This window comes from Arvicanthis niloticus, chromosome 3 (assembly GCF_011762505.2).
Source record: "Arvicanthis niloticus isolate mArvNil1 chromosome 3, mArvNil1.pat.X, whole genome shotgun sequence".
NCBI lineage: Eukaryota > Metazoa > Chordata > Mammalia > Rodentia > Muridae > Arvicanthis > Arvicanthis niloticus.
Window position 1 is genome coordinate 2,503,614 of NC_047660.1, and position 27,339 is coordinate 2,530,952.

At 43.6% G+C, this 27,339-nt stretch overlaps 2 protein-coding genes across 3 annotated transcripts in view; one reads left to right on the forward strand and one right to left on the reverse strand.

The window, feature by feature from the left end:
• Ubac2 (UBA domain containing 2) overlaps positions 1–27,339 on the reverse strand; it is a 148,026-nt gene that overhangs the window by 68,455 nt on the left and 52,232 nt on the right. The gene's annotated exons all lie outside the window — the stretch shown is intronic.
• Positions 877–19,102, forward strand: Gpr183 (G protein-coupled receptor 183). 2 transcript variants are annotated; one of them, XM_076930540.1, is made up of 3 exons: positions 889–1,031; positions 9,500–9,627; positions 10,932–19,102. In XM_076930540.1, exon 3 carries the CDS (start codon positions 10,959–10,961, stop codon positions 12,030–12,032), a length of 1,074 nt encoding a protein of 357 aa, XP_076786655.1. In that variant the 5' UTR covers positions 889–1,031; positions 9,500–9,627; positions 10,932–10,958; the 3' UTR covers positions 12,033–19,102. The 2 variants fall into 2 exon arrangements, with proteins under 2 accessions (XP_034354702.1, XP_076786655.1); XM_034498811.2 differs by lacking the exon at positions 9,500–9,627 and having other exon boundaries at positions 877–1,031.

A 27,339-nucleotide genomic window follows, 5' to 3' on the forward strand; every position in this document is an offset into this window, starting at 1 on the left:
ATTCCATTTTAAACAAGGTAGAACTGTCTGTGGGTTTGGCTTGAAAATCTGCTGCAGCCCCCATCCTCTGACCCATCTTCTATTCCCCAGAATAAGGACAGGTGACAGAAGCAGGGTAAGGCCCACTCTGCAGGAAGGCGGGGCTGCAGTCCTGTGAGGGCCACACTTTCTGTTCATGCAATCACTGTCCTCCACACACAGCCCCTAGCACAAGTGAGTCTTGTCCTTCCAAAAGCAGCACCCAGGTATGACAGCCACCTCTCTGGCTTGCCCAGAGCACTATATGCAGAATGGAACCTGCTGGGTTCAAGGAGTGAGCTCAAAGCATCATGGGACCAGAACAGGTCTCTCTGGTACTGTGCACCTGAGGCTAGACTCATCAGTAATGTGTGTCTCAGCTGTCCTTGATCTTTCTGTGTCCACTGTCACTGAATCGTCAGTTGTCCTCAACACTGAAAATGTAACTTACATGCAAGGAAGGCCCTTCTCCCTCACCACAGCCACAGAAACCCATCTTTGACACAGCTGTTCAGATTCAGACTCTACACTACACTCCTGGTACCACCATATTTCCAGCTAGACACCACTATTACACTTGACATTTTTTCTTAACCTAAACTTTATGTAAAATATCAACATAAAGTCACCAGTAACTATACTTATCTCTCTCCCTTCTCCCTCTTTCTGTTTAAAAGTTTATTGCTTCAAAAAATTTTAAGACTTAAATCTTTATGGAATTTTTTTTTTAAGTTCCATAGATATCAGCAATTTACAAAGTCCAAGGGGCTTTTGAATAGTTTTTTAAAATCAGTATCAGAAAAAAAAGTCTCACTTCCCATTTGAAAAAAAGCATGTAGCATATGTGAGGTTAACTGATTACAGCTATGCTCAGTCACAGGATGACAGGAAAAAGGCACCACCATAAAAGGACGCCTGCTCAGCCGCTCTTAAAGCAACATGCCCAGCTTAGCTAACTCCAGTCTGGGCAAACACGGACTGCCACAACGGAGGCCCTAGCCATCCTCTGATATGTAAGTACCTGAAATTCTTCTCTTTAAGTTAAGGAATACTTTGAAAACCTAACTTTCAAGGTAAAAGTGAAGGAAAAAGAATATATTAAATAACTAGATGTAATAACTAGCTGTTTAGATTTCCTTGGGGTTACTGGCAGCTCAAAGTAGCTCCTGAGATGGAAGCAATGAATGGAAAATTATTGTATGAACTTCGGTGTGAACTCACCATACAGGTAAATACCAGCAATAACATCAACATCTCAGGACTGTTTGTTATAAAGAGAAAGGAACAATGGTGCGAGACAGAGCATCCCTGAATTGGATACAGTTTATATACAATATAACCATTTAGCCTAATTTTTAAAAATTCATTTCACTTGACTACCTGGCATGCACTTATGCACAGAAAAATATTTTGATAATAACTTTTTTCAGGACAGACTATAAGCAGCAGACTTCCCGGGCTAAGGGGCTTATTTTCTAAAGTATCAGATACAGAACAGTATTTTCTAGTGTGTGAAAATATTTTATCAATTTATCCTCCCACCAACAAAGACGACTGATCAGCCTGGGCTCTGCTGCCTCAGAAGCAAAATCATTCTAAAGACCAACTATTTTAAGTGAAAAATAAAATCTGTTATTTGGTTTCTATTATTGTGTGACCAGTAATGCTAAGTGAGCCTCCACATTTATATTCTAAAACTCTGAAAAAGAACTGTAAAACAAGATTATATGTAGCGATTAAAAACTCAATCTCCAGGCTAAGAGCAAAAGTTAAGAGAAAAGTCTAACAGAATATAAGCCATGAAGGGACTTCCTTTAAAGAAAACTGGGGTCGTCGAAGGTGTGGTGGTACTCTCTGGTAAGGGAATCCCAGAGTATAGGAGAGTGTGACATTAAGGGAGGGCTTGGACTCAGTTCTTAAACCCAGGCTCCATCATTCAGAACTGCTCGGCCCCACGCAAGTTGCTGAGGGTTTCTGGCTTTGGTTGCTTCATTCAGAAAGTGGGGAGAAATGTTTCTGCCAAGTCCTTCTCTGACTCTCTCAGAGTAGGTGCTGGAACACTGTGCACCACTCCCACTCTGCCTATCAGCCCACAGAAGGGTTACTCTAAGAGCAAGGTTTCCTTGGCCTATCACTTCTTACAAATTATTTTCTTGATCTTGTCTGAAGATGTCTGCTTTCTGTAACAGTGTATGTCAAGACTCTAGGTGTGCTTTCTAGTATCTCAGAGTGTTTGTCTCTGGGGCTTAATGGTGCTTTGTGAACCTAAAACTGCTAGGGCACACGGTTCCACAAAGCAGCCTCGCTCGCCGGCATGTATGGTACGTGGGTGGCTGTGGTAATAAGTCCTTTTGTAAGCTTTTGGCCGGCTTCCTAGAGTTAATTACTGTTGTGATCAGTCACCTAGCAGAGTAAACTCTGTGACAACTGAGCTCACTCCACGACTTCCAAGCGTGCACAGTAGACTTTTACTACAGAGCTACTATAGGTCAGCCTACAGCAGTCTGTGATGTCAAATGTATATGCAAGGTTCCTAATCCTGACCTGCAGACACCAAGAAAGGAAGATATTTACAGGGAGGCCCTTTTCTTTGTCATAGTAAAAGGTGAGATACTGGAGATGGGCAATGTCCTCCTGTCTGTCCTGGGCCGTTCGTGCCGTCTTGGCCATGGTTACAAGACTAGATCATACATGCAGAGTCCTCTGCATGCTGTGGAGGTACAGAGACTCGGCCGGTGTCCTGGTAGTTAAACAAGGGTAGAGAGTGTATTGTTAGGCATCCACATAGCCCTAAAACAGTATGAGGTAGACCAGCAGCCAAAGCTTTGCTGAGCTTCGATTGCTCTCCACTGAAAATAGCAGTCAAAATACTTTGTTGCTGAAATATTGTTAAAAATAATAAACTCATTTATAAAATCTTTGCTTGGTAGACATGGCATTACACTCCTTCATCACAAGACTTGGGAGGTAGAGGCAGGAAGATCAGGCGCTCAAGACCAGCTTCCACCATAGAGCAGTGAGTTTGAGGGTAGCCAGAAGCACAGGAGACCCTATCTTAAAAACAAAACAAACCCCAAAATACTGAACTCTCCTGTATTCACCTTAAAACATGCTATACATTAATGACGGCTTTATTTAAGTCCACCTATCGTCCTCATCATTTCTCAGACACCAGTGAGCAGGTATATGTCGAAAGTTCTGAAATACCTTCCTGTTTTTACTTGCCTTCCACCCACTTCTACTTATCTCTGTCGTGGAAACAGGAACTAGGGATAATGTGTCCTGTATTGAATGTGATTTTTCTGGCGGCAAAGAGCTGAGTTTAAACTTAGCAGCTACAGCTGTGACTTTAGCCACTTAGGCCATCCTGCCTTGGGTTTGTGAGTGCTCCAAGGCAGAGTCTGACTAGGAGCCATTACTACCCATCATGCTTGCTGTCTCCTGACAGAGCAGGACTCAAGAGCTGAGATTTGGCCATTCTCTTCAATCTTTGGGGGTGTAAGAACTGCCCTCACACACCCTCACCCTCAGAACTGCACAGGAAAGAGACACAGCCACAATCTCAACAATACCCTCTGCCTTCCTGGAGTGGAGTGGGAGAGGAAGGGGGGAGTAGACGTCAGGAAGTTCCCTGGGGCAGCTGCTTTCCAAAGAAGTTTTAGTGAAAAGCCATGTTTGTGATGCAGGGAAGGAAGAGAGTCACAGATTTCTAAATGATAGACCCACACAGAGAGCGGCATTGCTCTGGCTGGAGCCAGGAGCTGGGTCGATGAAGATGGCAGTGAACCAGAGGAAGAGCGGAGGCGTGTTACAAGGGACAGGTGCTGCTGAGCTTTCAGCCTGCCCTTGGTCTCTGGGCACCAGCTAAGGGGGTCTTAAGGCCACTGCACAGAGAAGAGAGGAAGGACTGCAGACAGCATCGTCACAGAAAGGCACACAGGAAGATAAGGACATAGACATGGGGGGTGGGGTGCAGGGCACAGGGCAGAGTTAGGGGCTGCAGGAAAAGACCCATTGGTTGGGGAAGGACAGAGCCCTGACTTCCCATGCAATCTTGAAGTATTCTGAGAAAATGACTCAACTCATTCTCAATTCAGCATAGCCACAAAATAAGGAGGCTTAACTTAAAGCCTGAAACTCCCTTCAACTGGAAGGGCACAAAGTGCGGGCTATTTCTAGAAGCACTCTAAGAGAAAGAGTATCAGGCACACATGCCTTCATTACAAGGCCTTTCTACTATGCAGCTAGTGATCCCTCATGTAAGATCCACACATTTGCCTTCCTTGTGTGGATGAATGTGATAGTGGCCTCCTTTTAACTCTTACAGTAACTTACACACGACATCATTACCTTTGATAAAGCCACACGAAGAATAAATAATTACAGACAGTCTGAAAAATGACAGAAAAGTTATCTAGAATATGTCCAGTTCCACATGCGAGGGTTTTCACCCATCTAGCGCCCTCCCAGACGCCATGCACTCTCCATTAGCTCCAGCAGGTAGCTCTCCAATGCAGCCGGTCTTCACTGAGCACCCACTGAGTCCGGCACTTTGGCATGAAAGATGGACTATCTCATGGGCTCAGCTCAGTGTCACAAAGCTGACACTTGTCATCTTGAGGGTCCCTGACTCACCCCACTTCCAACAGCCAGAGAAAGTGAGCTTCCCTCAAAAAGCTGACCATGGTCACCTGTACCCCAAATAAAATCAACTCAATCTATTCAATTTAGGGGAAGGATACAAGAGAAAATGAGACAATAGTGGACAGACAGAAACACAGCTATCAAACAGGATTCAAAACCGATCCCATGCTAAAGAAAGCACTGAGTAATACATTTTCTCAACTAGGTCACTGTGGCATGTTCTGATTATTGACAGCACATGGGAATGAACAATCAGCCAATAGAATTAGGTATACCTTTGGTAAGCTGGACTTATCACTTGCTACCTGCCCATTTTACAGACAAGCAGCACACACAGCAGCTGTCCAGTCAACTAAAGCAGGGCAGGAACAAACGCTGACCTGGTGCTGCTGGTGTGGACACTGGGCTAAACTCAGATGTTGATGTTTAAAGAGGAACAAAGAAGCTCTGTCCACACACTTGACAAATGCTAGCTAATGAGGGAAAGAGCAATGGTGACTTCTCCCTCAGGTTTGTTATCAAGGGCATCGAAACAGCCTCAGCTCCCTCCGAGCTGCTCCCCTTCCCTCAGAGGACAATGTCTTTGGTATTCAGTCACCCTGTGAGCTGCTCCCTTTGCTTTTCCATTCATTTTATTTCTCCCAACTCTAAGCATTCTTCCACAACCTTATCTTTCTTCAAGAAAATAGCCAAAAGGAAGCCAACAGCAACTGAGGAAGAGTTAGATTAATCAACAACACACCCAGAACTTCTCTCTGTGTTTCCATGCTCTTAGTTGCTGTTCTTCAAAGCACAGCTTCCTCTTTGGCACACACATAAGGCAAGTCACCTAAGGCATATCTCAATCCAACCGCATCTTGAGGTCACACCTGACCAGCTCAAAACATTGTTAACCCTGAAGACAACAGAGTCTCCCTTCTTTATTTAAGGCATTGGCAATTCTCAGAATAAATGTTAAATGGTGACACTTCAAAAACTTTAAAAGCCCAAAGTCTTTTGCATTGGTTCTTCGGTAAGCTCTTTCTGAGTATAAATTATATCAGAGCTTAGGCAAGTTTCTTAAATACTAATCAATGAGTTTTAGGGGGACATTTTTTCCTCTCCTTTTGTGACTACAGGAAAACTGTCACTTCATGTCAACATGTCTGGTTATGCAAAGATGAAATAACATCTCAAGAAATTTTGGCAACTCTATGGGCAAGAAAATAAATTTTAAAAACACGTGTGCACACACATGCATACACACACACACACACACACACACACACACACTATTTTCAAGAATGTCAGGGAAGACATTGGAAGGAATCTAACATTTATTCTGAGAATTGTTGATGTCTTAAATTAAAAGGGAGACAAAGTTAGGATAACAGGGAAGCTGAGGGATCACAGACACAGAGCAGACTGTTTCTGCAGCTTAGCAGGAAAATCAGAGAATGGCAAGATGGCTTCCCAGGGAGTGGGAGTTTGGGGGTAGACCCCACCGTTTTATATTTTCTTATTTTTAGTGCTTTTAGTCTATATGTTAGATGCTGAGAAGGTAGAAATGATACCTGATTAATATTTGAGGGCCTAGAATTGAACGATAGATACACAATGCCACGAATGCCCTGCTTCTCATGAGGGTTGACCCTGAAGAACAATTCTGTTTCATGTAGCCCAGTTACTGTCTGTGCTCCTGGGGAAAGATGTCAGCATCTTGATTCCTGTCCCTTAGTGTGTAAAACATAGTCAAGTGTACAATGTTATCAAAAGCATTGCACTGAAACTGTAATTCTTGTAAATATTAGTGTTCTAAAAGAAACAGACTAAGACACGCTCTGTGGGCTTTCCCCTGTGTGTTCACTGACATATTACAGCACTTTCAGGTTTAACTCAGGCACACAAGTGTATATAGGCATATATTTGTGTGTGCACTTATACACATATTCTAAACATGTCAGAAGCTGCTGTCTAAAAATAATTAAAATGAGAAATAATTAAAGTGCATTAAAAATGTAAGTTATACTTTGGATGATTAAAAGGAGAAACTGAGATCCATACAAACACACTGAGTACAAGCAATCAGGACACTGGCGTGCACAAGAAGAAATACAACCAGCAGTGCTGAGTCAGGACCTCACAAGAGCCACACAACATTCCCCACACCGTCTGTCTATCTCTTCAGCTCTAGACCCTCTCATTTCTGCATTCCTGGGATCCAGCATATGTAGACTAAAAACACTAAGAGTACTGTTTGCTAAAAGTATGAAGCTAACTTAGGCCTCATGAGAGTAATCCAGAAGATGATTAAAGGAAAGAACAAATTCTAAGTCTGAGGGCATATAATAAATTGAGATTTGTTGCCTTAGGAATTGGGTAACAGCAGCCAAGGATGTGAAAGGACTTTCCTCTTAATGTGGAGATAATAAAGTGTACTGAAATGACAGCATTGAGAGCACAGGGAAGACAGACATGAACTGAGGAGAATGTACACTCAATCCCCAGAAGCTGCTAAGTATCTAAAAGGAGCCTATTTTCAAACCATCTCCATCTGCTTTACCGAAGGCACTTTCTGACCTATCCTGTTTACATGTCCATATTCTAAAAGTGCTGTCTTTGGCTGGCTCTGGCCGGACTGTGGTCAGTCAAGATCCCTGTCCCAGCCTCGCTTGGGACTGGCTTCCCCTGCTCTTGGGAAGGTTGCCTCATCTACCCTGGGGAAGCTAACCACACATGTCATGCTGTCTGTACTCTGAAACCACAATCTCTCAGTTCTTTAAGGGCTCATGAGACAGCTGCTCCTCAATGGACTGGAGGCAGCACCACAGAGAAGGACCCAACATGATCTTTAACTTCTCAGGCCCATGTGAGGTCCTTCCCAGACACAGTTTAAAGGTAGGTAGGCAGCGTAAGCAAGTGCACAAACGTGAGTAGGCTGTGAAGAACACTGGGTGATGACGCACTTGCAAGAAGAAGAAAATAACACCTCTTCCTCCAATCGATCGATCTATGTTCAATGTTCCGAATTTAAGCTGTATGGATACAAGTCCCCAATCACCCATACAGTATTATCTGTTGGCACATATAATATCCAAGCAGGCATCGTTCTGTGTGTTTGTCTGCACACATCTTTGTGTTCACTTTCCCTCAGAGTACCATGTCATGCAATCAGCTTTCCTTAACATACTTCCAGTCAAGAAACAGTCTTGCTTTGTCACTTTCACATGCCATAGCACAGCTAAACCATACAACGCCCTACAAGTCATCTGCTGAAAGAATCTGAGCTGTTCACACATTTGCATCTTCCTGTTGCTGCCAACACTGGGTGGGATATTCCCATACCTGAGTTATTTGAAACCACTCCCATTTTTAGCTGTACCAGATGCTAAGACACAGTTCATGGACTCACCCAAGCATCATCTGCAAGCTGACACACAACAGCTGCGCTTCCCTCTCTTGTGTTAAGATGGCTTTCTTCATCTTTACAGTAATGGTTAACATGGAGATGCTGCAACTCCACCTCCCAACCCACACACACCAATGTTTGAGATCACACTTCACGAATTTGCTATGAAAAACTCCTCAAAAGTAGAAAGTAAAATTTTTCAGGAGGAAAAATTCTCACAGAAGTTAGAAAAGTATCTGTCAGAGCTGTTGGTGTCTGCTCCTCAGTGCCAAGAACTGTCTACGACACTCGTCCTGTGTCTACCCTTGCCTCCTTAACACAGGCTTTTGGTGAGCAGGCAGCTTCCCTGCACATTTTCATTTCATTAATTTCACACCTGACTTTTTGTTTACTTCTGTTTTTGCTGGACAAATCAGGCTCCTCCCAGACTTCTTAAGTGGTATAGCAAACATCTATTTTCAGTCTTTCTTTTTATTTTAAGCATGTCAAAAATTTCTGATATGGTATCTTCTTTAAGTCAAAGTTTTCTTATACATATATTTTTCATTTCCAAATTCACTTTTTGTTGCTTTGTCATTGGTTTATAGTTGTGCTGTCCTCAGGCCATGTGATCTACTCATACTAACTTTCTGGATGCCTTATGATGGCTGGGTTTGAGACATGCTTATGTCTTCAGCTCACAGTCTACTAACTCTTGAATCATGTTGAGCAAGTTTTCAGTGCCCAGGTTTTCTTATCTAGGATATTCAAAAACACATGATTGCTCATTATGATTATAGACGTGTGAGTTTCTCCTGTAAACGATAATCACTGTCCTATAATTATGACAGCACAGACACATCCTTTATGTCCTTTGTAGAGTTTTTTGGGGTAGGGGTTGCTTTTTGAAACAGGGACTCTCTTTATAGCTTTGGCTGTCCTGGAACTCATCTGGAGACCAGGATGACTTTGAACCCAAAGATCTGCCTGCCTCTGCCTCCCGAGTACTGAGATCAAAGGTGTGTATCACAGCCTGACACCTATCCTCAACTTTGGCAGTAAGGCTAGATTCCTATTGGCATCAAGGTTGCCTCAATTTCCTTCTTTTCTGATTGTGGCCCACCCTGTTATCAGGACTTAGGTGGTATGTATTCCCCACAGCTTTATTCTGAACCTTTCTGAATTGCTTTGAATTATATTTTCTTTAAGCAACATACAGATGAATTTTAAAAACAAACAAACAAAAAAAAAAACAAAGAAAAAAACAAACCAAACCAACCAACCAACCAACCAAACAAACAAACAAAAAAACTCCTCCAAACTGGTAGTCAAAATGATTGAACAGCAAGTTGAATCCATTCAAATCTTCTACTCTCCATCCTCATCGTGTCCTTCTGCCTGTCCATTTCCTTTATGGTCTTCTCTGAGACAGCAAGATGCTTCCTCTCACTTTGTTTGGTCTTGCCTTAGGTTTTATTTGTATACTGTGAGGACTCAGCTGTCAACACACCATACCACAGGCAGAGCCCAGCACCAGTGAGCATCCCTTTTCTCTGTCAGAAGTGAACAGAGACCCAGTCCTCTAGTGCCAGACACAGGTAGGTCTGGAGTCAGTGCTCTCAATCATCATCGATGAGTCCTTTCCCTTTAAGATACAGCAGCAGCGACAGACACTGAAAGGACTCCCTCAAGATTAGTGACATCCACATAGATGGACACAGTCTCCAGAGAAGTGCGTTTGTTTCTTTAAGATAATCACAGATTTGATTGATCGGCTTCTCCACTTTCATGGTCACTCTCTCACTTTCTTATATGGAATTTTACTGTCAGAATTTTTAGATTTCCGACTTAGGACTTGAAATCAGTCTTAGCATTATTTACAACCAAGAAAAAACTTTAAATAATCCAAATGTGTGCCAAGGGAGCAGCTCCATAAATTCTGCACTAATACACTGAACACTGGTTCAGCGCTTTGGAAAACTGGAGTAGCCATCAGATACCTAATAAAATCTAGACAGTAAAAAAACACTAACTACACAGCCATGGAGATTTATTTACTACTGAGAGGCAAGACACAAAACACCACACTACACTACTCTTACTAGGGTCAACACATACTGTGTGCCCAGTTAAAAATTTTTTATTTGAAGCAGCTTGAGTGCCTGCACCACACACACTCAATGTCACATATGAAAGAGAAGTATGCTACTGCTGAAGCAGACTCAAAGTCCCTTTGAACCTGACTTTTTTTTCCATTTTGAGAAAGGGTCTCACTGAGACAGCCAAGCCGTCCTCAAACTTGCGATGTCCCTGCCTTCACCTCCAGGGCAGCTGGTGTTATAGTTATACACCCTACATTTGTTTTTCTCCTTTTTTTCATTTTAGTTATGAATACTATTTCTTTTTTGTAAGAGAGCTTAACTTTCAGTTCCTAACATGACCTAAGATTATTTCTTATCCTTTTACGTTAACACAGATCAGATACTGTTCATATTTCACTACATGTTTCATTTCCTAGCAGTGATATGCATTTTGGAAGAAAAAAAAAAAAAAACTCAACCTAAATTCAACTTAAAAGCCAAGTTTAATGACTGTCTAAAATGTGGGGAACTTCACATGATTTTATTCTTAACCACACCATGATTCAGAAAAAGGGGGATTTCTGTCTGAAGTTAGTGAGCTCCCCGGGGTTACAAAACACACTTGACCTATTTAAAGGGTTCTATTTCCTTTGCCCGAGTTCTGCCAAAGCCACTAGCTGTAAAAGTAAGCACATAAATCTTGTTCTCAGTTTATCCCAGAGGGGATGTGCTCACTGAAAATTTTAAAGTAGATGTATAAATGACTGCACTGCTGAGTTAAATAGTTTTAGCTAAATAGTCCCTACTTGCTTTCCTCCTAGTACCTGTGACCACTGCTGGATACAGAAATGGCCAACAACTTTACTACAGCACTGGCAACTTCTCAGGGCAACAGCTGTGATCTTTACGCTCACCACAGCACAGCCAGGGTACTGATGCCTCTGCACTACAGCCTGGTCTTCATCACGGGGCTGCTGGGAAACCTGCTGGCCCTGGTTGTCATTGTTCAAAACAGAAAAAAAATCAACTCGACCACTCTCTACTCAATGAACTTGGTGATCTCCGACATCCTGTTTACCACAGCTCTACCCACTCGGATAGTCTACTATGCGCTGGGCTTTGATTGGAGGATCAGTGATGCCCTGTGCCGGATAACTGCTCTGGTGTTCTATATCAACACGTACGCAGGTGTGAACTTCATGACTTGCTTGAGCATAGACCGCTTTTTTGCTGTGGTGCACCCTCTGCGCTACAATAAGATTAAAAGAATTGAATATGCAAAGGGTGTTTGCATATTTGTCTGGATTCTGGTCTTTGCTCAAACACTGCCACTGCTCCTCAACCCTATGTCTAAGCAGGAGGGAGACAAGACCACTTGCATGGAATATCCCAACTTTGAAGGGACAGCATCTCTGCCATGGATTCTGCTCGGAGCCTGCCTGCTGGGCTACGTGCTGCCTCTCGCCGTAATTCTCCTGTGCTACTCTCAGATCTGCTGCAAACTTTTCAGGACTGCCAAGCAGAATCCACTAACGGAGAAATCTGGCGTGAACAAAAAGGCTCTCAACACAATCATCCTCATCATCGCGGTGTTCATCCTGTGCTTCACACCCTACCACGTGGCCATCATTCAGCACATGATAAAGATACTCTGTTCCCCTGGAGCCCTGGAGTGCGGGGCGAGATACTCCTTCCAGATCTCTCTGCACTTCACCGTGTGCCTGATGAATTTCAACTGCTGCATGGACCCTTTCATCTACTTCTTCGCATGTAAAGGGTACAAGAGGAAGGTCATGAGGATGCTCAGACGTCAGGTGAGCGTGTCCATCTCCAGTGCAGTGAGGTCCGCCCCCGAGGAGAATTCACGGGAAATGACGGAGTCGCAGATGATGATCCACTCCAAGGCCTCCAATGGAAGGTAAAGGTGCCCGGACTTCACTGCACAGCATGCCACGGGATGGGCGCTGCCCACCCACTGTTCCACTCCCAACCAGGATGCCTTCCAGTTGTCCTCTCTGGGCACGAATTCCCACTGCCACCCCATCAGCCAACACACTGAGATCCAGACCAGATCAAGGGAACAACAAAAACAAGTTCTAGTTCATAAATGAAATATAATATATATAAAGGAAGGCTATCGTAACAAGTCTCAATGTAAAAAGAAATGCTCTGTGAAATTGCTCTGTGAAATTACTCTGTGTTGCCAATAGTTTGGCAAAAGAAAGAAGACTGACTGCACTGTATACTGCCAGTGTAAAAATGTTAATACTGTAATATATGGAAAATATTTCTTAATTTACACCTCTTTCAATTTTAGATTTTGTCTCCTTAGTAATATGTTTTTGTTTGGTTTGTTCTGAGACAACTGTTTTAAGAAACATTTTGTGAGATAAAGAACAGGATCTAACAAGAGTATTAGTAATATGAGACTATCAACTACCAGCAGACATTCCAAGTATAATTAATGGAAGATAGATTTGAAGGGCAATGGTAGAAATGTTGGTGATAACTGAGCTGACAGAAGCACCAAGCCCTTCCCTGAGCAGCCAGGACCACTGCTCGGAAACACGACAGGGGCTTCCCATACAGACATCCAATGAAAACATGCCCGTGTGCTACCTTCTTCTTAGGAACAGAAAATATGCACACACGCTTTGTTTCCTTGCGTCTGGAGGGGACTTCTGTTCAGGCTGGCAGTAGCTGGTATCCACACAGCTGAGGATTAGGTTAAGAGAATTGGAATGAGGATCACAGTTACAGCTGCCACACTCGCATACATAGACCAGGAAGTAAGTGCACAATTTATAAATTAGTAGTTTTCAGGAATTTTTCCTTTTTTAAAAACCTTTTTTAAATTTTATTTTATGTTTGCCTGCATGCAAGTCAGTGTACCACATGTGAACGAACAATGACTGCAGAAGCCAGAAGAGGCTTCAGATCCCCTGGGACTACTAGAGTTACAGATGGTTGTGTGCCATCACGGAGGTGCTGAAAATCAAACATAGATCCTCCGGAAGAGCAGCTAGTGCTCTTAACCACTGGGCTATCTCTAAAAAACCTTTTTCCCCTTTTGAGACAGAGTCTAGCTATGTTAGTCTAGCAGGCCTGGAATTCTCTATGTAGACAGGCTAGCCTTAGACCAATGTATGAGCCTCCTGCCTCCCTAGTGATGGAACTAGAGGTGTGCACCATGTCCTGCTGGGATTCTCTGTAATGTCACACACCTGCTCATAAAATACTCTAATATGGGCAGCATGGACTTCCTAAGTTCCTAAGCACTGTTTGCCTGCTCAAATTTGCTTTGCCCCAGCCCTGAAATTTCCCCAGTACAATATCTTACTTGACAATGATACCAATTTAGATGATCATGAAGAAATAAAACACTATACCATGAACCATAATTTCAATTTTTATTGAGCTATATGCCCAGGAAATATTTCAATTTAGCAAAACTAATCTGCTTTGTCTTTTGAGACAAGAGTCTCATTATATATAGCCCAAGGTTGGCCTGTAACTCACTTTGTATCCCAGGCAAATGTTTAAGTAAAGATCTTCCTCAGGCACATACTTGTAACCCCAACACTTGGGAGGCTAAGGCAGGAAAATTACTGAGAGTCGGAGGCTAGCCTGTACTAGGGTTATATACATATTATAGCAAGCCCCTACTTAAAAGAAAAATACAATGTCCTGTGTTAGCCTCCTGAGTGCTGAGGTTACAGGTGTCTGCTATGACACCTAGTGTGAAGTGAGCCTAATCCCCACTACTGTAACTTGACTGTGTACAGTAAGATCTGAACTAGGTTAATTTCACAGAATTAAAGCCACTGACAACACATGGGTGATCTGACGGAGAAGGTGCATGTTTGGCTCTTGCTGCCGTTCCTTACCCATCTATGAACTTCCCAAATGAGGGCAGAAAGACCGAAATACTACATTTCGTCAGAGAGGCACAGAGTCACCTAGGCTAAGCCAGATCTCTAGAAAGAGACCACTAGTGAAAATCAGAAACAGATTCCTTACTTTCCCAGCCCTTAAGGCAAGCCAGTTCTATAGTTCTGTGAAAATGGAGTGCAGATCATCACACACACCCACTTGCTCTGCCTCACAACTGATAACCACGGTAATCAGGCCGAGTCTGTGATCCTGCAAACCAGAGTGCAACACACTGTGTGTTAAGCTTCCCATCCTCTCCCTCCAGAGGCTCTGGCAAAGTCATGACCAGTGAGCCTATCTTCAACTCTTCAGTGTTTTCAATTCTACGGGTCTATCAACTCCCCATTCAGAGACCTTCAGTGCTCACATCCATTCCCAGACAATTGTTCACACGTGACCTGGGCGTGCCCTCCTCACCTCGGCTTCAGGGAGCAGATTCCCTTCACCTCAGGAAGGCGTGGTGCCTAAGGGCAGTGCTGACTGATTAACTTGTGTACTCTGTGACAACAAAGAAGTGGCCTTGCACTTAACTCCTGGACATCAAAACTGAGTAAAACTGAGTATTTGCTACATAAGCATGATAAGCTTTAAATAACACGGAGTTATAAAAAAAAAAAGTCATCTAGGAAAATGGATAGCTATTCAGCTAATCCAATTCCAATTCCTCTTTTATAATCTCTTTTTTATTTCTAAAAGGATTATTCAGCTAATTTAAAAATTCTCAAAGCTACTCAGTTTAACTGTCAAGTGTGGGGCTGGAGAGATGAATTAGTGGCTATGGGCACTGGCTGCTCTTCTAGAGAACCCAAATTCAATCCCCAGCACACACATGGCAGCTTACAACTGTCTGTAACTCATTCATTCGTGTGTGTCCACACATATACATATATATGTATGTATGTGTATATATATGATAGCTTAAGTGATAGTTTAGGACAGTAACAGACAAAAACAGCACGGGCTATACTTTGAAGAACTCAAAAATTTCTAAAGTAAATTGCATTTATTTACACATTCTTGGTTTCCACAATTCTGTGAACATGATGAGCAGACATGCTTGTTCACACTAAATCCAGAAAAGGCAACTAGTCAATCAGAGGCAAGATTGGGAGGACAGCCTTAATCCCACTGACTAGCCATGAAGCCACTGATCATGTACAATAAATACAGACATGAGAGGCTTTCCTGCCATGTTAGGTCAGCGAACTACAAAACTCCTCAACAGGGCAACTCACCCCAGGGAGGTCAGAGGTCTGCAGGCTGTGTGCTGCAGGAAGACCTGGGCCCTGTGCCCACAAAACCTGGCACAGTGAAGGCACAAAGTTAACCATCACTTAACTAAACAGTATACACTTTGTATTATTACTAAGACTGTAATGCCCATTGAAATCTCAAGTTCTTAATTTCTCAATGACAAGAAATGACTCGAATGACCAATGATATACATATACTAGAAGATCCTTCAGGTTAAACTAGCCGTGTGGAGAGCCAGAGCTCATAAAACAACAAATCAACCACAAAACTACAGACCAGTAGAAGTACGACCAGTCTGCTTGGAAATAGTCTAGTATATTAGAAGGCAAAAGTGATGGTCCCAACAGCCAGGAAAGGCAGTATGCAACTATAAAAAGGGAAACACACACCTTAAATTAGCCCTTAAAACTATCTATTTTGGTAACTTCTCAGCATGCTATAATTTGTCATTTTCTGCAAAGCTAAAAAAAAAAAAAAAAAAAAAAAAAAAAAATCTGCTGGTTGAGTGTTTGAGTAAAGAATGAGAAACAAGAATTGAGGGTCGGCCAGACTTCTGAGGGTGCTACAACTGACAGCAATGGACATTTTGTAGCAAAGCCTACAACTAGGAATGAGTGCTTCATCATTTACCTCACACCATCTTACCACGCATCCAGTCAATCTACACAGTCACTGTGTGTACTGCACTCCTCACCTCACATGCTGAGACCAGACACCCAGGCCACATGGAGGATGGAGCTCCTGCCTACTGAACATGCTCATCAGGAACCACTGTAGTCAGTTCCTGTCTCTCTCGAGGCCCCAGGCTTCTACTTCCTGTGGCTTTCTGTGCTAAGGACCTTCCTCCATCACCTTATCTGAACCTCACTCCATTTCCAAGAACAATCGTAGTTTCTCTACAACGCTCATCTCTGCTGTCCTCATCACCTGCACCCAATTCCCTTCCTCTGTCATCAGAGTTGAATGTTCTCCTCTGCTCATCCTTCAGAGTGCCACATCACACTCACACCCACAAGCTGATTGTTGCACCCTATATTACTACTGCCGTTTTCATCTGAGCCCTCAGCTACAGTCAGAAACTCTGGCTTTCTTTAAGATGGCATCCAGAAAGCCAGATGTCTGCACCAATAGCCATCTAACCTACCAACTATTGCACAGAAGATCGCTCTAAGAACTTTTTGCTTCTTCAGGCTCCACTGAGGAGTCTGGGGTGGAGGTGCAGGTGCTGAGATGGAAACTAGGACCTCAAGCACACTAGGTAAATGCACCACTGATTTACACCCTTGGCCTAAATCTTAACTTACTAAGCACCCCTGGCCTCCTCATTACAAAGCTAGCCTGCCCAAGGAAGTGGGGAACTTGCCCAGAGCCTCAGTCAGTCGGGAGTCAGCTCAAGCTCTGGGGTTCTTACACCCACACTACACCTGCTCCATAAACAAAGAGTCACATGTCCCTCAGAGAACCTTAAAAGAGACACCTCCAGTGCCCTTGCATGTGTGCCCTGTGGTGTGTGTGACTACTGCTGGCCTATGAGGTCAGGGAAAGTGACCTGTCACTTGTGACTTATGTATGAGACATGAGTGAGACTTGCTCTTCCAACCATTTCTACCTTGCCACAGAGAAGGTCCTGAGTAAGGACAGGACTCCCACTCAGGCCCTATCTACCTGTGTTGTACAGGTGCAAGAGATCTACCTGTTCACTTAAGCCCTGGGACTCCAGGTGCACTTGTTACTATAACACAAGCTAGCCTACTCTGCGTAATTCTGTTTAACCTGCTTGGACAGAAGGAAAAAACACTAACAGATAAGGACACTAACATATGGTCACTGTTCGGCTCTGGTGTACAAACATGCTCTCCCCTTAGGCTCATTCCCAATGAGCCATAATTCCATGCTCCAAGACTGACAAAAAGTTCCCCATGGTCAAGAACATCTCCCACTGTCAAAGTCCTTCCAACCTTATCCTGCCTGCTCAGGATGCACCTTCTGAGCCCATCTGGAGAGCAAACATCCTTGGTTCTCACTGGCTGCATTATTCTGCTTTCTCTACACTGTTTAATTCTTGCATCCAAATCAAAGCCCTTCCTTTAATTCTTGGTTGAATGCTCTAAATCACCCATCTTCCTTTCTTCAACATGTTTTAACTTTTCCAGTCTATGACACATAATTGGAACTTGATGTATGGTATTTTAAAACAAAGAAAGTATCATGCTAGTGTGTACACCTAAAGCTTCTAGCCAGCACTAGCAAACCTATCCAACTCTGTGCAGTACTGAGTCAGTTCTGAACCTCAGTTCTCTTGTCAGTGACTAAGAGATGCCTAATATGAAAGTCTGTCCAGCCATCATCTTCTAGTGTATGAGCAATTATTAGTTAATTCTTATAACCTTCAGCTAAAACATTAAAAGTTACTGGGCTGAGACCCTGACCTTTACTGCTCTGTTCTGGGAGGTTCTGAGAACAGGCCATTTAACACAGAAAATGCTCAAAAAACATGACGCCTACAAGTTATCACACTGTGGCTACAGGCTTATCACAACCTGCCAGATATGAAGCTCATACTACTGCATGTCACCACACCTCAGGCAGCAACAGGTGACTAAAACATGCTTTGCACTCAACTATTACTCATGCCAAACATACCAAATTGGAAGACGAAGTCACAAGGCTGGGCTTCCTCTCCTTTCCTGTTGTCAGCATAAGAACAGCACTAGCGCTTGCACTCTCTTCCACACATGCCAAGGGGATGTAAGTATTTACACACTTATTTCTGATCACACAAACTCAAATTCAGAGAACCTCTGCAGATGGCAGTTGTCAGGAACTCGAGGACACCATGGCAGGAAACACATGACACCATTGAGTTCAATTCCAACTGTTTATTTTCCGCACAACACCGAAGCCCGATCTTCACTGGCATGCCTGTGTGCTGCTTTTCATTATTATTGCTTTTTTAGGTATCTTGGCCCTTTTCTTGTTAATAACACAATCTCAAAGTCTTCTTACACAAATAACCTACAAGCTACCCCTAAGCTGAGAGTCACATTACTTTTTGTCCCACGTGGGAACTACTACAGTCAATTCAAAACAAAAACTTGTAAGTTTTGATTGGCTTCTTATCTTTCCGTTTTCTCAGAGTGTGAGAAGATTTATTTCTGGGTTCTGTACTGTGTAAGAATGACTTTTCCCATGCAGGTTTTTTTTTTTGGGGGGGGGGGCAGTCTATCAGAGTGAAACTCAGTAGAGATTACAAAAGCCAGAATCATCTTCTAAAGAGTCATATTCTCATGAGTTCCTGAGAGCAGCTCTATTCCACTCCTCAACCCTGGAGTGCCCTCGGAAAGGCAGATGGAAGCTGTCACCACAAGCACAAGCATGCATTGCCTATTTTCCCGCCCTCAATAGGTAAAGTCCTAGAAAGGCCATGGAGTGGACTGGAAACTATTTTGTCTAAAGCCCAGCTGTGCAAATTCAGTTAAAGCTACACACCTAACAGGTGACAAGAGACTGAAGCAGTCCTCAGTCTGTCCCAGACTCCGCTGAAACACACAGCACATGACTACTTCTGTCCTTACGCACTCAGTGTCTGGAGAGTCCCAGACTGGTAAATCTGATACAGACTCATGGTTAAGAGGCACTGCAAGCCTTGGTACACAGGATTTAGGAAGCAAAGAGATAAGAGAAAAACACGACAAATTCTCACTATCAACTTATTTGAAGTTGTATGGTGGACAAAAAGCTAGCAATGTACTACACTCTCCATATGTTTAACATTTTTTGTAATAAAATTCTAAACTAAGCTAAATATAGTCTCTGACACTTTCCCACAGTTCTTGTGACAGCAAGAATGGAAGCTGAAACACAGGGATAGTTGAAAAAGGAGAGAGAAAGAGAAAGGGAAGCACATGAAGATGGGGAAGAGAAAGAGATCTAATCACTGAGCTGCAGGAAACCAAATCATGTAAGGAAGAATACACAGTGGCCACATTCATTCCAAGATCACAACAGATCTTCACTAAGTCCTAGGAAGAGGTAGGTGGTGGGGACAAAGTCACCAGCAAAGAAAAGGTATACCAGAAATTCACAACGGAATATGAACAGCCTCAATCAGTCTCTGTCTCTCTCTCCCCTTCCCTCCCCCCATGTGTCTCTCCCCCACTCTGTCTCCTTCTTTGTCTCTCTCTGTCTCTGTCTCTCTCTCTCTCTCTCTCTCTCTCTCTCTCTCACACACACACACACACACACACACACACACACACACACACACACACTCTCTCTCTTCGGATCTGGACATACTGCTCTGCACACACATCTATGAAGTGAAATATAACAGTGTTCAGTTATGCAGAATGGAAACCTCTCTAAGTACTTTGTATAGAAAAAGATTCAGTGCCCAGAATTGGGCTCTTATACAATCACTGAAAGGACTCCAGGGGGAGATCCAGGCCTGCCTCCAGAAATGGTCTCCTGACACTATACATGAGAAACACCACGAACCACCAAGAGAACTGAGTGTTTCATCCTGCTGTCTCTGCTGAGCTGCACTAACAAAAGGCAGGTCTCTTGTACTGGCTCTCCAGCGCTTGCTCAACTCAAGAGCCACATGAGAAAGGTGAGCTGCAACTCACAAACAAGGCTGGGGCTCTTCACTGGCCGCCATGTACATGCCTGAATACATACACATGTGGACAGACACACACACAGAGAGAGAGAGAGAGAGAGAGAGAGAGAGAGAGAGAGAGAGAGAGAGAGAGAGAGAGATTGATTGCGATTTTTTAAGTTTACCTCAAATGCACAAAGCCCTGGGTTTCATCCCCATAACAGTACTATGCCACCAAAATAAAAACAGAAATCTTAAGAAAAAAGGTAAATTCTACCAATTTTTTCCTCAAATAGAATTAACTTAATATTCATTTTATAATGTTACTCCATATATTTTCTCTATGTTGTCGTTAGTACTGATTGACAAACTGATCCTTGGTCTCATTTCTTTAAATAACAAATATATGTGTCTACTTAATGTAACTTAAATATCAGCCACAGAAGTCATGATAGGTCACCCTCAGAACCTCAGCTTATGTCCCACTTGGTGTTAAATATTAAGTACATGGTGAAATTTGATTAGGAAGAAGGGCCTTGAGTTGCCTCATGCCTTGTGGTCTCTAGGGTGTCCTGCTCTCTCAGCCAGATGCACTGTGTTGTCGCTTGCCTGCTGACAGCCCATGCAGGCCTGCCCCATGCCTGACCCCTCAGAACTGCCACAGGCCTGTCCTCCTCTCAGCTCAGAGAACAGAAGACTATATCTACTTCAGAACTCAATGTGCGACATACATAAAAACTCAATTCCTTCCTAAAATAGGTATGAGATTATTTTTGAGTGTTGTGTATCTTGCTATGGTTACCAAGACGTGGTTAGGATTTTGAAATTTTTTTCTTAGAACAATACAATGATCTGAATCTAAAAATCTTTCATCAGGTGCAACTTTCCAACAATAAACAAGAACAGGAAGCGAATCTTGACTACAACTACACTTCCACTTCCCCTGCTGCTAGGTGATCTGCTCTGCTGTCACCTGAGTCTGAGTTGACTCGCACGAGATCTCCCATCATCAAATCCTAAAGTTAGTCACACTTTTATTTCTGTTTGAACAAAATCTATTTCCTATCGGACTGGAAATTGTGACATACTCAATATTTTAAGTCCAAGAGGAAGACAGCTGAAGCAAAGGAACCGAGGAGCAAAGCCTCCAAAAGCAGAAATGAAAACAGATGCTACACTTCTCTGAAACAAGCTTTTACTAATATCCTCCACTGAGCCTATTTCAGTCAACTACAAGATGCCCTGTCTGATCGGCGCTTCAACAAGCTCCTCTTGGGAGCTCTTCCCAAGGTCCCTCATACCACACAGGCTGTGATCTACTGCTGGGCAGTCCACTCAGGCATTGTTTGCTAATATCTGGGAACTGTGAGGGGCATCTGGGGGTGCTGCAATGGACAGGCAAGGACAGCCAGGTCCAGGCCAGGTGTAATAACACATGACTATAATATTACCACTTAGGATGAGGTAGGACGAATTGTGAGTTCACATTCAGCTTGGGTTATTAAGAGTTCCAGGCTAGTCTGGACTGCACAGTGAGAACTTATTCAAAAGAGCAAGTGATGATGTCAAAAGTGCCAACACTGAGGCAACCATAGTTTTATTTAATGATGTCACTGTCCTGCATGTTGGAGTAGAAAATCATGTCTCACACGATCTTCTGGTGATAGCTCACAGAGCCTTTAAACAGGATACATTAGATACCCTGGCAAGATGCTCTGGTCATAGAGTTTAAGTATCTTACCACATAAACCAAGCCCCAAGGGAGAGTGAGTGCAGAGTACTGTGACTCTGGAGGTACCATTAGCATCTCCAGCTGACTGACTGTCTGTCACTAATGCACAAGCAGAGCTCGCTTGCACTTGCAGCTTCTTCCTTCCCAGCCTCCTACCACTATGTACTTTCTTCCAGAAGCTCACAGAAGACACATGAAGGTGCTGTTGAGCCTGCTTCCTCAATGAAGCCCCACCTCCTGAGGTTATTCTGAGGACAGGTGTGAGGGGAGCAGCTCACCACTGAGGCTAGGCTAACTGTTAAGATACATGGTGCCAGACACACTCTGAATCAAAGCAAAAGTTTGAGAACTTTTTGCATGAGAAAGATATTCTATGAAGATGCAAATGAATGGATTCTGAGCTTCTAGGCATGGCTGGGCAAATGATTTAAAAACAAAAACAAAACAAACAAAACTATTTCCATGTTTAAAGCTATCACTGACCTCAACTTTCTTTTCATGTGAGCCTAGGAACTTGTGTGTGCTCTCCTCCTGAGCTACACCCCAGAAATCTGAGATTCAATTCTTGTACTCCTTTTTACACCTAGTATCTCTTAGGCAAAGACTCCCGCAAAAGAATCTGGGAAGCAGCTGGTAAATACAGCAGATGGGGAGTAATACCTTTGGGTGTTAGGACACTCTCACTGCTGCATGCTCAAGGACTGAGAAGACACAGGTTCCCCTGAGAGTGGTCGACTGGGTAAATAACTGCAATCCCTGGTGAACACACAGTAAGGGCAAGTGTCACAGAGCAGAGAGCAGGAAGGCTCACATAGCCTCCCTTGTGAGGTTCAAGTCTGCCTGGCAAAGAGAGGTGGAGAGAGAGAGGAAGCTGTGTTTTGGGCAGAGAGGCTGAAAAGACAAAGGGGAGGGGAGTGCTGAAAACAAGGGCTGAGCCTGCCCGTGTGGTTCTCTGAAGAGCCTCACTCCAAGTTAGAATAGTACAGGGACCTTCTCAATTAGAGGCGAACCTGGGGAGAGGTGGAGGAAATGTGGCCTGAGGACTGAAGTCAGGGACAGTTAAGTGGCCACTGTAGCAATCCAAACAAAAGGAGGCAGAATGCACTCTGCTCACTTACTCTGGCAGGCCCACACACTGCCCATGCAGCCCCCCAAGCAATCATCACCCACCTCCTGTGCCCACTGTGGAGGCCCACTATGCTGAGGAAAAGCTATCAGCTAAATGTCTATATCCCCTAAAGTTCACAATGAAATCTAATTTTTAAATGAATTCATTTTATGTGTATGAGTGATTTGCCTGCATGTATGTCTGTATACCATAAATGTGCCTGATATGCTGAGATCAAAGGAGGGCATCAGATCCCCCTGGAACCCGTTGTGAGCCACCCTGTGGATGTTAGAACCGAATACAGGTCCTCCGGAAGGACAACAAACGTGCTCTTAACTGCTGAGCTACCTCTCCAGCCCTTCTGAGATCTAATGTGGTGACAGTAGGAGGTGGGGCTTTTGGCAGGTTAGGCCTAGCATTCAGTCTTAATAGATCACTGTCCTTACAAAAGGCACTTAGATAAATACTTCATCTGTCTTACCATGGGAGGTCAAAAAGACAGACAGGAAACAGGCCTTTGCCAAACACCAAATATGCTGGTCCCTTGATCCTGACCTTTCCAGCCTCTTGACAGTAAGAGATAAATTTGTATGTCAGTATTTTGTTATAGGAGCCTGAACAGAATAAGGACCTAAGGCATCACAGGAAAGAGACTGACATGCTCTCTCGTTTTCACAGAGCATATATTCTAGTGAAAAGGCAGGAATCAAACAATTCCTTCTGTATTATTTCATGAAATAATGATTTCTATAAAATCATTAGCAGTACTGAAAATAAAGGGGTCAAAAATAAATACAAAAACAAACCAAAAACAATCAACCCACAGAGACTGTGACCCAGCTGAGGGTGAAGGTGGATGAAGAAGCACCTCAGGATGTGACCTGGTGTTTCTCCTGACAATGCTGAATGATAGCTACTTATACCTTTCGTTCTAAGTAAAACAGAGAAAATGATTTTTCTTTAGTCACTTTTGTTTTGTGTAATCACACTCAAATCTTTATTTACTGAACTCTCTGAACAGCCTAACCAAACCAACAGGCATTGCTAGGAGGGGGTGAGGGGGACTTGAAGCAGACAGATGAGGGACTGTAAAAGTAACTTATTCGCCTGATACAACTGTTGTCTCCACTTATGGCCTCCATCTGCTAACCTAGGCCTAGTCCTGAAAACTTCTGTACAATCTTCTCTAGGCCTAGAATGTTTCCGACCTCTGAGACTTGCTGCTGAATAAGCTTAACCTTTCTAGTTCATTCTGAACTCTGGCTGGTTCAACTCAGCTGTTCTAGCTCAAACTCCCCTCCAAGCTGACTGATTCAATTTGGCTTCTCTCAGCTTCTAACTGAATTGCTCTGCTTGGCCTCAAACTACCTCTTGGCGATCTATTTTGATCTTCTAGCTCCTCATTCTCTGGCTTGTTCTGTCTTTACCTGTATCTGGCCTGTTTGCTCTTCAACCTGTCTCTGTAAAACTCTCCCAGTAAAACTGTTCCCTCTCTCTTTCTTTCCCTCCCTCCCTCCCTCCCTCCCTCCCTCTCTCTCCCCACCTCTCTCTCTCTCTCTCTCTCTCTCTCTCTCTCTCTCTCTCTCTCTCTCTTCACCTCTCTTCACCTCTCTTTCCTCTCTGTTCTCATGAGAGTTGGACATATCCTATTCTGTCAAATCTTTCTCTGATTTGACACTTTGTCTGCCACTCAACTATACATAACTTTTAAACATAGCTGCTTCTTTCTACAAACTAACTTTACCTTCACTGTTTGGGATTAAAGGTGGGTACTAAGGATGTGTCTGTATCCCATCCAGAGTTGCCATGTTCCTGGAATAAAATCCCTCCACAGGATCCCACTAATTTTACTGGGTAAAGACCTAAATTCAGACTGCCAGCAATCATGTAGAAGGAGCCATGGCAGTCTGTAACACCATAACTGGGTGTGGGTAGTGGAAGATTCTGGGGGCTTGCTAGCCAGCTAGTCTACTGCAATAGTGAGCCCTGGATTCAGAGAAAGCATGTCTGAAAGAAACAAGGTTAGCAGCAATAGAGGAGGCTACCAAAGTGTGCAGGTGTGTGTGTGAGTGTGCAGGTGTGTATGTGTGTGAGTGTGCATATGTATACGTGTGCATGTGTGCATGTATGCATGTGTAAAAGAAAGGAGAAAATTGAACAGTCAAGTCCGAGGCCTTAGCTATGCTAGAGCATTCATCTTCAACAACTGACTAGGAACAAACTATCTGAATATCTGTTGTAATCAATACTCAGACCATGTCTACAAGGCAGACAGGATGAATCTTTAAGGCCAGCCTCTTCTCTGACTTTACTGTGACTAGAAGGCCATGTGATTTTAAAGTTCACTGTTCTGGGGTAAAATTCCAATTCCTACAACTGAGTTACAGATTCCTATACATTTTTTTTTTTTTTTTTTTTTTTTGTCCAAGAATGGTTCTTTGCCAATAAAACACCCAGGCTTATCAGCTTAACAAAGATACTTCTTAATAGAAATTAAAGGGGAGTCAATACAGATGGTGCCCACTAGAGTCTAGCTGGTCTAACCAACATTCTAAGTGCACTAAGATGATCATTTCAAATGTGGAGCTCCTGGTTGCTCTATCTTGAGAAATATCTCTTGTAAATGATCACCTTTCAGGCTGCGATTATCTAGGTCAAGTTCCACTAGATAGATCAATAATTTAGAAAGTTAACTGTTGCTTTTTGTTAACTGTGCCCACAATACCCACTTCCCTTAAAAGTATTCCAACGGCTGATATTTAAACTGACCACAGATGAGGTAAGCAAAGCTCTCTGTGGCCTGTCGAGACAGCCTAATCCCTGACACGTTCAAGGCAGTTAACACCACTGCTTGATACCAACTCTGTCATTACAAGTAAACAGTCACAAAATTAAGAAAGGAATAGACAAACTATCAATGACTGATTCTTTTAAAATGTCTGACTTATCAGGCTAGTTTACAAAACACTTCTGGTGGGGTGGGTTTGTTTCTTGACCTCCTGTGTTCTCTGTCCTCAAGCAATGGCTTCAAAACTGTACATGGACTGTACATCAGGCTGAGGTGAAGACTGAAAGAAACCTGTGATTTGCTCAAGACAACTGGGAAGGCCCAGCTGTGGCCCAGCTGTGATCCTGGTGGTGAGGCAGATCTTGCTGAAATTGGGTGCTTTCAGAAGCATCGGGGGTCCCGTGTGGGGCTGAGCTGCAGTGAGTTCCCTCCTGCTTCCTCTACCGCCCTCACCCTGAGTGTAGAGAAGGGGAGACAACCAGAACCCAATTTGTGAAGAAATGTGCACATTCATTTGCTTCTCTGTTGCTGCACTAACACCATGACCAGAGGGAGCTGAGAGGAAAGCATTGAGAAGTCAAGGTGGGAACTGATGCAGACAGCATGGAGGTACACTGCTTGCTGGCTTGCTCTCCAAGGCTTGCTCAACTTGCTTTTTTATTCAACCCAAGACCATCTGCCCAGCAGTGACACTGCTGAGGTGGGCTGGGCCCTCCCCTCTCAAGTCATATCAAGAGAGTGGCCCACAGACCTCCCACAGGCCAACCTGATGGAAGCAGTCTTCCCAGGTGACTCCAGGTTGTGTAAAGCTGATAGAAGCACATAAGGCATGAGTCCTGAAGTTCATGTCAGTGTGACTGAGCAGGAGGACACTGGTTTGTGGAGTAAGACAGTGTCTATGACAGCACTGGGGCAGGATCCCAGCCACAGCTTCTCAGGCTTCCCTCCTTCCTGACTTTCTAGGAATCAAAGAGAACTGCTGCTGGCTGAGCTGCAGCAGCTCTCCCACCCACAGCAGCTCTGCAGCTACCCTGTTTATCTTTCTTACTGAAAGAGGAAGAGGAAAGGTTTCTTGGCAACACTGTGAGACACAACCTGAGAACCACCAAAATGGCAGACACAGTTAATGCTAAGACAAATCTCCCTAGAGGCGCTGAGACCCGCCCACTCAGGTAGTCTCACTGTTAGATCAGAACCTTTAAGATTCAGATCCTCTGTGAGAAGCTGTTCTGTGCTGTGGTTTTACAGTTCTTAATTTATGGTCCTAAGCAGTCCCTGGCTCCTGTTCTTGAAGCAAGCTATACCCATCTAAATCACACCATGTAAAAGAACTTGTAAAAGTCAGACCTTCCCCTTTTTTGGGGGTGGTGGTGGTATTCTCTCTTCTCCAGCCAGATCCCCATGCCCATCCTCTCACAACAGCTTTATCTCTTTACCCTTCCTGTGACTTGCATCCCTTAACAAAGCTCTGCTCCAGACTCAAAGGGAAGACTCAGGGCCTGTAGGCTGTTTCTAATGTAGTTCCTTTCTTTCCCACCTGAAGGTCCAGTCATGATTCCCTAGCCCTGTCTCCTAGTAAATCTCACTCCTGAAGGGCTACTTAAGTGAGTGCTCCTTCCCACCAAGCAACTCCTGCTCTGGTCCACTCTCCTCTTTACCACTGACTTCCCTACTCTGGGACAAACTCTTCTGAAGGTCTCTCTCTTAAGCTTCATGGAAGCCTCTACTAAAATGTCTTTAATAAAATTATCAGCTACACCTCACTACATCAGCTGGTTCTGGGATTCCTTTCAGCCTCTAAGCCATGAATCCTG